Source organism: Terrapene carolina, unplaced genomic scaffold, assembly GCF_002925995.2.
Source record: "Terrapene carolina triunguis isolate 2854851 unplaced genomic scaffold, T_m_triunguis-2.0 Scaffold238, whole genome shotgun sequence".
NCBI classification, from domain to species: Eukaryota; Metazoa; Chordata; order Testudines; family Emydidae; genus Terrapene; species Terrapene triunguis.
In genome coordinates, this window is record NW_020664589.1 from 6,061,400 (window position 1) to 6,074,401 (window position 13,002).

At 48.6% G+C, this 13,002-nt stretch overlaps 2 protein-coding genes across 2 annotated transcripts in view; one reads left to right on the forward strand and one right to left on the reverse strand.

Annotated features, from left to right (window-relative positions):
* On the reverse strand, window positions 1–9,904 carry TTC16 (tetratricopeptide repeat domain 16). Its single transcript, XM_024193085.2, has 12 exons — window positions 9,823–9,904; window positions 7,610–7,788; window positions 6,371–6,461; window positions 5,908–6,051; window positions 5,260–5,360; window positions 5,031–5,160; window positions 3,464–3,678; window positions 3,036–3,277; window positions 1,837–1,978; window positions 1,549–1,714; window positions 488–630; window positions 1–190 (listed from the first exon to the last, which is right to left on the reverse strand). Exons 1-12 carry the CDS (start codon window positions 9,841–9,843, stop codon window positions 1–3), a joined length of 1,764 nt encoding a protein of 587 aa, XP_024048853.2. The 5' UTR covers window positions 9,844–9,904.
* PTRH1 (peptidyl-tRNA hydrolase 1 homolog) overlaps window positions 9,709–13,002 on the forward strand; it is a 9,011-nt gene continuing 5,717 nt past the window's right edge. Inside the window, exon 1 of the mRNA XM_024192942.2 lies at window positions 9,709–10,705. Within this exon, the coding sequence (XP_024048710.1) occupies window positions 10,610–10,705 (96 nt within the window). The 5' untranslated portion in view covers window positions 9,709–10,609. The remainder of the gene's footprint in view (window positions 10,706–13,002) is intronic.

Consider the following 13,002-nt stretch of genomic DNA (forward strand, 5'->3'; position numbering starts at 1 on the left):
TCACCTTTTCTCCTCCAAGACAGGTTCACTTACTTTACTCACTGTCCTGCTGGAGCTGGCTATCTGCTTGTACAGTTCATGTTCCGTGGCACAAGGGCTGATGACGCTCTCTGAATCCTGCAGGGCTCTCTCAGGATCTTCACGCTGAGCACCTGGTTCCTTTGGTTCACCCTCCAGAGCTCCAGGTGGCCTGTAGGGGCACACATAAGGCAGAGAACTTACTTTGCAGAGTAGCTGCAAAAAGTGATGCATGAACAGATCCCCTCAGAGACCGTGTGATCTAGTCCTTGTGACAAGATTCACAGTCTACAGAAAGATGGCAAGCTACTGTCCTTGTAGGATCACAAAGGGACAAAAAACTATCTGGAATAAATCTGTCACTCCTGCTTCCATTGAAATCAGTGCAAGTTTTGTGGTTGAGTTGGGTCCTGCTTATTAGATCTTCAAAACAACTTTAGCAGACCTGTGCCCATTGGCTTCTCCGTACCATTTGAGTTTAGCTGGACTGTTGGAGTAGGGGCAGGCTTGAAGTTTTCTTTCCAAGATTGTTTTGGCAACCTCCGCAATCTTGCTGCTAATAATATCCTGGATGGGCTGTCCTGGAAAGAGGCTGGTCATAACAGGTAGGACCTGCAGAGGGAATGAGATCAGTTGAATGGCCAGGTGTGTGCTGAAGGTAAAAGTTCTTCCTCCTTCCATCATCAGATAGGGCTGCAAGGATTAAGCTGTGCAGTTCCCATGAGAGCAGCCAAACACTTGCATAAATTACATTAAAAATATAGTTCTAGCATTTTTGGCCAGAAGGGACAATCAGATCATCTAGTTTAATCTACATTGCCTGGGCCAATAGCCATCCTACCCAAATCCAACCACCGGAATCAGACCAGAGTATTACAGCCATGAGGCATGAGCCTCAGTGTTAATTGTTTTTTTTTTTTTATCCAAATGAAATCTTGCTAGTGTAGAAATTCTGGTTTTAAATTTAAAGAAATATTTAATCCATCAAAACCTTTCGGGGAGGGGGGAATGCAATTCCTGGAAAATGAAGGACTAGTTTATACTCAACAGCATGCAGTACTTTGTTTAGCTAGCACGGTAGGTGGATGTGGGGTTTTATTTTTCCACTGAAGCCCTGGTCTTGTTTCCTGATAGCTCCTAGTCACAGGAGGCTGCATGCTCTGAAGCCAGATGCATCATGAGCAGCTTGAAAACACATTACAAGAAACTGGAGTTCTTGGTTTATAGGCAGCAGGAAAAAAAGCCTCCTTAGGTTTTTAATTTTAGCAAATAAATGCTGCAAACCCCAAACCCTAATCATCATTATCTGTATTACAGTAGTGTGAAGGAACCTTGGTCCTAGACCAGGACCCCACTGTGCTTGGCACTGTACAGACACGGAACAAAGACGGTCTCTGCTCTAAGGAGCTTGCAGTCTAAGTGTGTGTGTCCAGGAGACGGCACAAAGACTATGGGCCCAAATGAATAGGGTGTCACAGATTTTCACTACTTGGTCAGTGTCTGGCACAGGGAGTGGTGGCAGTGAGGTACCGCATCATTTTCAGGGTCCAGCAACAGAGCTATGATCACATCCTCCTTAGCACTCATCTCATCCTGCAGGAACAGGCGGCTCTTGGCCCGGTGCAGGTAATAGTGTGGCAGGCGAGGGTTGCTCTCGATAGCACCAGAGAAACAGTGTACTGCCCGCTGGTATTTTCTGGGGGAAAAGATACCGGGAAACAGAAGAGTCAGGTCTGCTGAATCCCTAGGCAGCGTGAGCTAGGGGGGATAAGAACTCTGTCAACTGGATGTAAGGTGCAGTGAGCCATTCCAACATACCTCTGCTTGTGCTCCTGCAATCCTAGTTCATCCAGCAACATACCAACACGTCTTCGCAAACTAAAGTCCATTGGACTCAATTCCAGCGCCTGCTGATAATCCGCCAAGGCAAAGGTTAGCTCTCCCAGCCTGAAGAGGCAGTCTGAAGTGGAGCACACAGATTACTTTAGCAAACAGCAAGCTGAGGTCGGTATTTGAGTGTCTTGGGATGTTATAGCTGCTACAAAGGCCAGTAATTGATGCTGTCCTGTTTGCTCTCTCTGTCTCTCTCCAAGTCTATATAAAATGCTACAACAACATGTCTCTACAGTGCCTCCCATCCTGAAGGCTCCAAAAGCTCTGTAGAAACAGAGAAGCAACTGGATAAACAGTGCTATAGGACATCTAGATGATATTCACTGAAATGCAGCCACCTGTAGGGTGGAATGCAACAGCAGTTCAACAGTGCTTAGAAACACCATGTAGCAATCAGCAAACTACAGTGGGATTTTAGGGAGGCAGAAGGTAGTTTCCAATTTGGAATTAACAAGGTGACAACCTCAACTGTTGCAAAAAGTTCCATGGGATCTTTCCTGGTGATAAATTGGATGAGATGGGAATGTGAGGGCCCAAGCTAAGAAGGTGCTTCCAGTACCACAGGTGGGGAATGAGTCAGTGATAATCATTAACACTTAGTAGTTACGCAGCACTTTCCATTTTCAAAGCGCTTTACAAGCATTGACTAATTAATCTTCACAACCCCCCATGCAATAGGTATTAGTTACGTTTTAAAGTTGAGAAAACAGGGTGCAGAGAAGTTAAGCGACTGACTGCATCCTGGAATGAATCATTTACAGAATTAGAGATACAAGCCCAGAGATCTAGCTCCCAGTCCTTTACTCAGACACCACTGCCTCCCTGATACAGAATGCCACCTGCAGCACCCTTCAAGGTCTCCCATTTGAGCACTGACTATGCTTTATTTATGAGACCCAACATGATTGTATCCCGGGCGGGGTAGCTATAGGCACTGTATATCCCCCCTCACGTGTGCACCCATACATACACAACTACATGGTTCCACAGCTGTCAGCGCACTCACTCATGCACTCCCTTAGAACCAGAAATGTTCCTTGGGATAACTCTTAAGTGAGAGAGAGGATACCCCACCAGGATACCCTCCCACAAACTCAATCGCCACCCAGGAAGAGCCTTGCTACCTCCTCTGTTGACATAGAGTCCCTTCTCGTTCTTCTCCCCTTTCAGGGCTTTGTTGAGGAGCAGCACAGCCTCTTCGAAGAAGCCCTGAGTATAGCAGTGCACTGCAAAGTCGTTGTACGTGAGCAGGAGCTGCCGTTGCGCCTCCATGGCCACAGCTCCCTCTTCTTCACAGAGCTCTGTGGCCTTGATGTAATCATCAATGGCTGAGTTGAAGTCTTTGACCCTTCTGTGTAGAGTCCCTCTGCCACGAAGGGAAGAAGGGAGGGAGACAGGATTAGAGCCCACTAGTTAAGGACAATTAAAATGACTGGGGCGTTCAGAACCTGGAACCAGTACCCAATCACTAGTGCAGACTCCCACTCCCCTCAGTGGGTCACACGTGCACACGGGGCACCTCAGTGAGGACTGGATACAATGGGGTCTCTACCTGAAGATGAAGTACCCTGCATCAAAGGGGCTGTTCTCTATGGCAAAGGTGATTTTGAGCAGGGCATCCTTCAGGTTTCCCTTCAAGGCCTTATTCATAGCCTGGTTCTTGGCTTTCTGTGCTCGTTTCAGAAGCCTCTGCATTAGAATCTGAGCTTCTTCGTGCCGCGGCTCCAGCGCAATGGCCTCCTGGACGTCCTGGTAACACAAGGTAGCCTGGAAACAGAGATTAGGAGAATACTAAGAACTTGCACTCTCCTCCCTCTGTTACCGAACACTTTACAAAGGGGAACTTGGGATGGTTATCCCCATTTTGCAGACAGGGAATTTGAGACACAGATTTGCCCAAGGCCACACACTGCATCAGTGGCAGAGCCGACACTAGAAACCCAGATCTCCTGACTCCCAGTTTGGTGCTTGCTCACTAGGTCACACTGGGCAGGAGGCAGTTTCTCTGATCTGTCTCATTCTGTCTATGCATTTGCCACACTGCTGTGAGCAGCTGATAAAACAGGTGGCTCAATGCATTCTCCAGAATCCTATCATTCAGACCCTGGTTTCTAACCGAGGGCACCAGTTGCTTCTGCAGGTGCAGGGCAAGAAGAGTCCCATTTCTAACAGGAAATACAAAACAGAAATAAGATCTCCAGTTACTATCTCTGATCCTCTCAGGGTTGAGGGCACTTCACTTCTGCTGAGCCAAGAAATGTATGATCGCTCATAAAAGAAGAGTACACTACCCACAGAGTGAGGCTCTGCTTCCATTTCTCTCCCTGCTTTTTATAGACCAAGGAGGGAGAAGGCTCCCAAATGGTGTAGGATTCCACGGCCAAACGGGAGGGGAAGGTAAGAGCCCTGCCCCAGAGGTGTGGAATCCCACAGCCCAGGATGCTGTCACCTAGAACGGATAAAAACAATCCGTTTCCCAAAAGGAGTGAGAGTAGCTGGAAAGGTTTAGAATCACGTCTCTTGAAACCAATTTGATGCTTTATGCTAACTCGGGTAGGCAACCTATGGCACGCGTGCCGAAGGCGGCACGCGAGCTGATTTTCAGTGGCACTCACACTGCCCGGGTCCTGGCCACCGGTCCAGGAGGCTCTGCATTTTAATTTAATTTTAAATGAAGCTTCTTAAACATTTTAAAAACCTTATTTACTTTACATACAACAATAGTTTAATTATATATTATAGACTTATAGAAAGAGACCTTATAAAAACTTTAAAATGTATTACTGGGACACGGAACCTTAAATTAGAGTGAATAAATGAAGACTCGGCACACCACTTATGAAAGGTTGCCGACCCCTGTGCTAACTGATTAACCACAGAGCAACTCAGCTCTTCTCTGTCCTTAGGAAGCAATTCCATATGAAATCCATATGCAGCCTTGCACGTATGCTGTTGCTTCCCATTACTTAGGTAACTATCAATTCACCCAGCAAAGGGTTAAGCCCCACCGTTGTCCGGCAGATTGAGAACTCTAGCTATAGGCCACATGGGGACAGAAATGACTGTTCTGTGAAAATTCCCTGCAGCCAGCACACCCTGGGCAGAGTAGGTGCCCCTACCCGACAGAAGTGCTCATGCAGCTTGGCTCTCAGGATGTACAGATCTGGGTTCTTTGAGTCTTGATCTAGCTCTTCATTGACAAGCCGAAAACAGTCATGGTATCTGTTCAGGGCTGCAAGACAGGCAATGCTAGAAAGAGAAAGAAAGGGCACCATAAAGTACCAGTGAAGAATACAGTTGTTAGGGGGGCTAAGATAAAGACATTCCCTATCGCAAACCCCAGTTTACCTCCTCCTGCGATAGAGTGAGTTGTCAGGCTGCAGCTCTGAGGCTCGAGTGAAGGACTCCAAAGCATCCCAATAGACCTCTTGGTCAAACAGACATTGGCCCTGTGGATTCAAATCACACAGCACAGAATCAGTCTGACTCAGGCCACCTGCCCATTGCTCCAGGTTAACGAGAGAGACAGACAGAGCGTTCTCTTTCTCTCTCTCTCCAACCAATCCAGGAACGGAAGTGCTGCTTAAGAGGAGATGCAGCTGCACTAAATACCACTCCCTCCTAGCTGGAGAGCACTAAGCATGCATGAACCCCAAATAGGACTTTTGGCTCTTCCTGTGCTGCAAATAAGTTAGCATGTTGAGAGGGGGCCCCAGCAGACTAGCCATGAATATGAACAGTAGAAACGTGAAACCTTTCAGAGAGGAAGGATTGGACAGAATCCCCTGTCCCCAAATATAAATATGCACAAAGGACTCTCCCTTGGAAATCCAAGATCATGTTGACTTCCACTTCAAGTAGCATCTCCAGATTTCCCTCAAGATCAGAGGTCGGTCACTAGACCCAGTGTTCTAATGCTGATACTGAGAGATCAAGGAAAGGCACGGGGTGGGGAAGGCTGGTGCCAGCTGGTAGTGGCTATTCTGTACCCTTCACCTGCAGGTAAATAATGAAGGCCATGCGCTCTACATATTCTTCCTTTGCAGAGGACAAGGAATACGCCTTTCTGAGGTTCAGCACAGCAGACTGGAAATCACAGAGCTGGAGAAAGGCTTCTGCCTTCTGTACATAGAACTCCACCTGCAAATGCACCCACAGACATTCTTCAGTCCTTTAGGATAACTTTCTTTCTTAGCCTGTTTATCCTCTATCTGGACACACTGAAACTAACCCTGAGACTCAACACCGCAAACCCGCCCAGACAGATTCTAATATATGCCAATATTCACCTCCCCAATGACATTCTTCCTTTGATAATCTTGGAAATGCAAGAGCATTACAGGCTTTGTCCTTCTTGCTGAAGGACTTCATATTCCCCTATGCCATGCGAGGTGGGCTTGTACCTTCACCTAACTATGCCTGCTCTGCATTCCCCCTTGCCTAATCATGATCCTCTTACCTGTTGGGGGTTCAGGTTAATGGCTTTGGAATAACAAATGACAACTTTCTCCCACTCGCCTTGGGAGAAGAACTCCTTCCCTCTCTGACAGCTGTAATGAGAAGACAGCATTATGAGCTAATGCAGAAGCACATTTCCCCTCCCTGCAGCACAGCCCTTAGGACAGTCACAGACCCATGGGAGTGCTGACTCAGTTTCCCCACCTGTAAACTGGAGATAATGATTCTATCTGCCAGGGTGTTACGAGGCTTAATTCATTATTTGTTAAGCACATAGAGAGCTTTGGGTGGAAGTAGGAGAAAAGAGGGTGACTGTCTACAAGCACACTAGCCAGTGTTCTGAGCCTTCTCAAGATCAAGAAGGGGAATTTGCAGGACCACAGCTCTGCTAATTGCCCAGCACTGGCCACTTATTGATTCTGCAGCAGACTCTGGTGACCCCACTGCCCATATGCTCAGGGAGAACGGATTCTGAAATGCAGGAACTGGGGACTACCAGTAGATACTAGTAATAGGATAAAGAGGCTATCATCTCTAGGTCACTAGTTCATAGCCTCCTCAGCTTGGTAGTCACTGAAGCCACCTGATGGTTGTTTGGTGGCCTCACCATATAGAGCTGAGAGTCTGTCATGGAGGTTAGAGGACCTATGATTTTCCTAGGTTTTATCCTTCTAAGATGGGCTATGGGTGACTGTCCCTGTTCTGCCTGTCCTGATGTGAGGAAATCCAGGGGCAATCAGCACAGTGAAACATCAGACAGTATTCCAACTGGCAGATGGCAGTTCAACTGCAGATAATCTGCCCTCACTTTCAGAAAATTACCTAGCATGACAACCATTTCTGGTGAAAATTCCCAGCTTAAGTTGCTAGGTCTCATTTCAGTTCAGAGAGGACAAGTAACACCATCACAGCAGGCTCTTACTGGGTCCTAGCTGGCAATCTCAACAGAGGGACCAAGGACCAAGCAGGCTGTTCAGCCTGACCTCCCTCTTGCCCACAGAAGGGAACCCTCCAGAGCAGGATTAGGGCACAATGGCTGGGCAGAGGAAGCTGCAGCCCATGCTGTACCTGTTCTGTGGATAAATCAGACACCAGTCCCCAGGACTGTCATTCCAGGACCTCGAACCAGCACTAAGTAAGGTTTCTTAAAAGTTTGGTTCCCAGCCTCCTTGCAGGACATAGACAAGGAAGCAGGTGTTTGTAACAGTGAAAATGTAAGAAGTGTCTGCTGGACACTCACTGCTCCTGTATCCTGTTCTGCACAATCGCTGTTGGGGACTTCACTCCGCTGGGGTCCTTAAGGTCTCGCAAAGTCTGGCTGGACCCAAAGATCTTTCGCAGGGATCTCTCCCGGAGATTCTCTTTGGACACAGCAGTCGGGAACAGTCCTTTAGTCTCTGTCTTCATCTCCAGTCCTACCTGCAGCGAGAGGGGCTAATTCCTCTCCACCACCCTGACAGGGTCTCTGCCCTTGGCCACCTCTCCACAGCTCTAGTCCCCAGTGACCTCTGACCTGTCTCAGCTCTCTCTGACCCCACCCCAGCTCTGCACCTGGCACTCTGCCCCCCCTCCCAGCTCCCTCTGCCCACCCACTCTGCATCAGTCACCCTCTGCCCCCACCCCTCTCAGCTCCCTCTACCCCCCAGCTCTGTGGCCTCTGACACCTAACCCAGGCAGCAGTGCTCACTTTGCTCTGCCCTGGCTCCTCCTGCGGGGCCGCCGCCGCCATCCCAGTGGTCGTGTCCCTCGTTGCTAGGCAGGCGGTATCCAGGCAGCTGGGGGCCGAGGGGGTGGGCCCAGAGTGAGAAGGCTCCGTGGCCAGGGCGGGATCCCTGCTGTGCTCACATGGCACCCTGTGAGCCTGGCCTGTGAGTAGGGTGACCAGATGTCCTGATTTTATAGGGACGGTCCCGATCGTTGGGTCTTTTTCTTATATAGGCTCCTATTACCCCCCACCCCATCCCGATTTTTCACACTTGCTGTCTGGTCACCCTACCTGGGAGGGAGGGCCAGGGCTTGCAACAGCCCCTCCCATGCTGAAGTCACTAACCTGGGTGATGGGCAAAATCCTGGTGTCCCATCGAACTGCAGCCAGCTAGGAAGGAGAGGCGGTGAACCTGCCCCTGAGCAGGTGGGCTTGTCTGATGGGGGTCAGGACTCCTGGGTTCCATTCCCAGCTCTGCCACTGACTCACCATGGGCTTGTGGGCACTTGTTTTCCACCAGCGCTGCTCCACTGGTGTCTGGAGCAGACCAGACTTTTGCAGTCACCCATGTTCTCTACCCTAGGGTGACCAGTCATCCCATTATTAGGGGCTTTGTCTTATATACGGAACTATAAACATCCCCTCCCTCCAAAAAAGAGTGTCCTGATTTTTTACACCTACTAGCTGGTCACCCTACTCTACCCCCTGGGATTCTGAGACGGATTAGATGACATGATGTTAAACGTACCGATAGCCGTCAGGAGTCTGGTTCCACTGCCAATGCAAACATTTGAAAAATCACAAGACACGCCCCAAATTATGAAACTGGTTTAAAAATTAGGAGATTTTAACACTAATATATTTGGGATTCTTTGCACTTGCCTTCTGGTTTGGGGACATTTAGAGGTCAAGTTTTCAAGCTTTTCTCCCCAGCCTGAGGGCTATAAAGTTACTCCTTTTTCAATTACATTATCAGGAAATAACCTGAGTCTAGCACTTGGGGCTTTAAGATAAACACCAAAAATCATAGCACAAGAAAATCAGAAGAGTTGCCAACTCTGAATCTTGTCTACACTAGTGCTTCCACCAACAGTGGAACTATTGTAATGGTGGCTGTATAAGTACCTTAGATAAATAGATGGCAGGTGATGGGCCATTTAGACTAGTTCTATGTCTACAGAAACCTGTTATCTCTATAATTTTCCTCCATTGCTACCACCAGAGCAGCTGTTACCAGTGGTAACAGTACATTGCACTAGTTGTAAGGGATTTCCAGGGTAGCTTTGTTAGTAACAGAGTGATCAGAGTTCAAGGATTTTTATCCTCTAATAATACTTTGTGTTTCTCTAGCACCTTCCATCCAAGGATCTCAAAATGGGTGCAGATGTGGTTATGGCAAACGACTGAGATTCCTAGGTTCTACTCCTGGTTTTGCCACAGACTTTTGGGGTAACCTTGGGCAAGTCATTTAATCTCTCTGTGATTCATTTTACCAGCTGAAGCAGGAGAATAATTTCCTACGACAATAGGTTTGGGAGTTCATTTCTTAAATATATGTGAAGTATTTTAAGATGCTTGGTTGAAAAGAAGGGAAGTTCCATTAAAAAAAAATATTACTATGAATTAAACCTCACTTTACTCCTTTACATCTGTATTAACCCCATGTTATAGAAACCGAAACACAAAGGAATGTTACCAAAACAATAGAACCCAGCAGTCCTGACTCTTAGATTCCAGCTCCATATTACCTCTGTATGTTCAACAGCCATGTGGACCTGGGTTTAAAGCTGCCATTTACATCTATGATCCAAATGGGTAAAATAATTTGAGAAGGGAATCCCATAATGTGGATCATTACAACGTGATGTTCATCCCATAATAGCAATGGAACTTTTTTCTTGCCCAAATGTCAACTGAGGGAGACTTTTCTGAGGCATCCTTGTCCAGTACTAGCGCCATGGAGCGTGACTGATATTGTGATACACGGCCCTCATCAGCTACAAATGCATGAAAGCTGATTACATCATGGGACAGACAGGTCAAGGAGGGTTGGTCTGACCTGCCAGCTTTGATGCAGCCTCCAGGCATGAATCCTGTGCCTGGTAGCTCAGCCAACAAGCAAGCAGTTGAAGGAGCTTGGTGCGTTACATAAGTCACCAGCTCTTCCAGTCTGATAAAGGGACCAGCAAAGATTAAACGAAAGGGTCCTCATATCTGGTCAACCTATCAGAAAGGAAACCAAGGGCAGCCGGCTTACAGTGGGCGAGCACTTCCGCCCACAAGGAAGATGGCCACGTCTGCAGACCACGTGACCTGCGCCCTTCCTGCATCATAATCAAAATGGCATCGCCCATCAAACCACGTGGTGTGAATCCCTTCTGCCCGCAAACAAGATGGCACTGCCACGTGGTAGGGTGCGGTCTTTGTGATTGGTCGCAGTGGGCGTGACGCTGTAGAAGCGGAGAGGCTGCTCCTAAGGGGTGCTTGTGGCCTCAGCGGCGCCCAGTCGGCCGCTCGGCTGGGGCAAAGCGGGGGATGCTGCGGCGGCTGCCCAAGCGCCTCGGGAGGTTACTGAGCCGCACCATGAGCCACCGCGAGGCCGATCCGCGCGCCGCCGGGAACCGGGTCCTGGTAGAGAGTGGGCGGAGGGAACACTTCCGGGGTCACCGGGGGAGAGAGCAGGCGCGGGAGGAGGGATCACTTCCTGGTCACGGGGGGATGGGGTCAAGGGAAGGCAGCAGGTCCCGTGGGGGAGCCAGGAGCGGGGGGCGCCAGGGAAACGGGGCCTGGGCCCCTGGGGAGCTGGGCCTGGGGTGCAGACACCCCCCCCAACATGCTGTAGAAACTCCACGGCCCACCTGTGCCACAACAACTGTTTTTCTCCATATAAAATCTGAGCTGGCATTAAGGGGAGGAAGCAGGGCAGTTGCCTGGGGCCCACGGCATAAAGGGCACCATGAAACTTACGTTGTCAGGCTTCAGCCCCAGGTGTTGGAGCTCGGGGCCCCGGGCTGCAGTCCTGCATGGTGGGGCTTCAGCTTTCTGCCCTGGGCCCTAGCGAGTCTAATGCCAGCCATGCTTGGCGGACCCCCTGAAACCAGCTCGCAGCCTCCCAGGGGGCCCCGGACCCCTGGTTGAGAACTATTGTGCTGGAGGATGTCAGCACGGCCCATGGACCAAACCAGCCCCTTAAGTTCCCCAAGCTGCAGGAGAAATAGCTCTGGGCATCGCTAGCCCGTGGGCGTGCTGGCTGCTTGCTGGAAGGCTGGTTTTCTATTCCACATACTGTCCCTTGTTGAAATGGAGAAAGTACACTCAGATCTGAAGTGTCGTGAAGCACCCAGTAGGCTCTATGCTGGGGGGGAGCATCAGTGCACAGGTCCCAAGATTGTACCGATTTGCAGACAGCAGTTTCAGATGTGTGACCCCATGTGCCAACTCGCTGCATCTATTTGCATATAGATACACACCTTTAATTCTAAAACCATGATTCAGAACTGTATTTGAGTGGAACAAAATAGAAGTTAACAAATAGCATAATCCAGTCATAAATTCTCCAGCCTCTTTGTGACTCTATAGACTATGTACTTTGTAGGAGCAATCCCATCTCTTGAACCTTTGACCCTTATATGACTAATGAGAACATTCACAGTGACATTGGATAAGATAAAATATGCAAGGGGAATGACAATTCAAGGCCAAAGCCAACGTTTGACAGATTAAGAAGAAATTTCCCCCATGATCAGGTTATTTTCTAGTTGCCCACTATTACAAGGACCTTGATGTCTTATTCTGAAGTATGGGGTATGAGCCCCATAAGCAGCAGTATACTGATCAAGAGGGACCACAGGTCTGATCTGTTTTGGCAATTTTTATGTTCCCTCCCAGCTGTCCCACAATACACATGCTACTTGGTTCCCAAAATAGTTTATTTTGCTGCCCACCACAAAGGGTTCCATGGATGATAGATTCACAACCAATGTTCTAATAAACTAATAATGAACAGAAAACAAACAAGACTCAGGCCTGCTACCCCATACTTCAATCTATATCTCCTGGTAATCTTTATACCTCTCCCTTTTACAACTGCATTAACCTTTGCAAATGTCTCATAGTCAAATGTGATAGTGTCACTATCCAATGTCATAGTGTATGGAAGTGCACCATACTTGCCTCTCCAACTACCACCCCTTCTCTCTTTCATCTCTCAACTCATTGAATGCGCTGTTTACAGTTCCTCCCCTCCAATCCAGTCCCAGATCCTCTCCAATCCAGCTTCTGTACCTTGCACTCCACTGAAACTACTCTCACCAAAGTCTTTAATGACCTCTATCTAGCCGAAGGTCCGAACCAGTACTGCAACCTCATTGACCTGTCATCCGCCTGTCAGCCAGGATGTTGGAATCTTCTCCTCCCATGGCTTGTCTGACTCCATCCACTCCTGGTTCTCCTCCTTGATCTGTAATTGCTCCTTCAGTGTGTCCTTTGGAGGATCTTCCTCAACCCTCACTCCTTCTGTGGGTGTCCTTGGTTCCCTTCTCATCTCTGGGTAATCTCATCTGTGAACACAAATTTAGCTACCAGCTCTATGCTGAGGACTCCCAGATCTACTTTTCTACTCCAGACGGGACCAGACCTGTCTTCTTCTGTCCAAACTAAAATCTCATCCTGACTCGGACATCTGGTGGATATCCAGCTCAAGCTCAACATGGCTAAACAGAGCTCTGAATCTTTCCCCACGAGCCCTCCCCACCATCTCCTTTCTTGATCACGGTGGACACTACCACCATCCTGACTGTCACTTAGGTCCATAACCCAGGTGCCATCTTTGACTCTGACCTCTCAGTCCTCACATCCAGGCTGTCTAAGTCTTGCCAATTCTTTCTGCATAACATCTCTCATACATAGCCTTTCCTATCCATCCACAC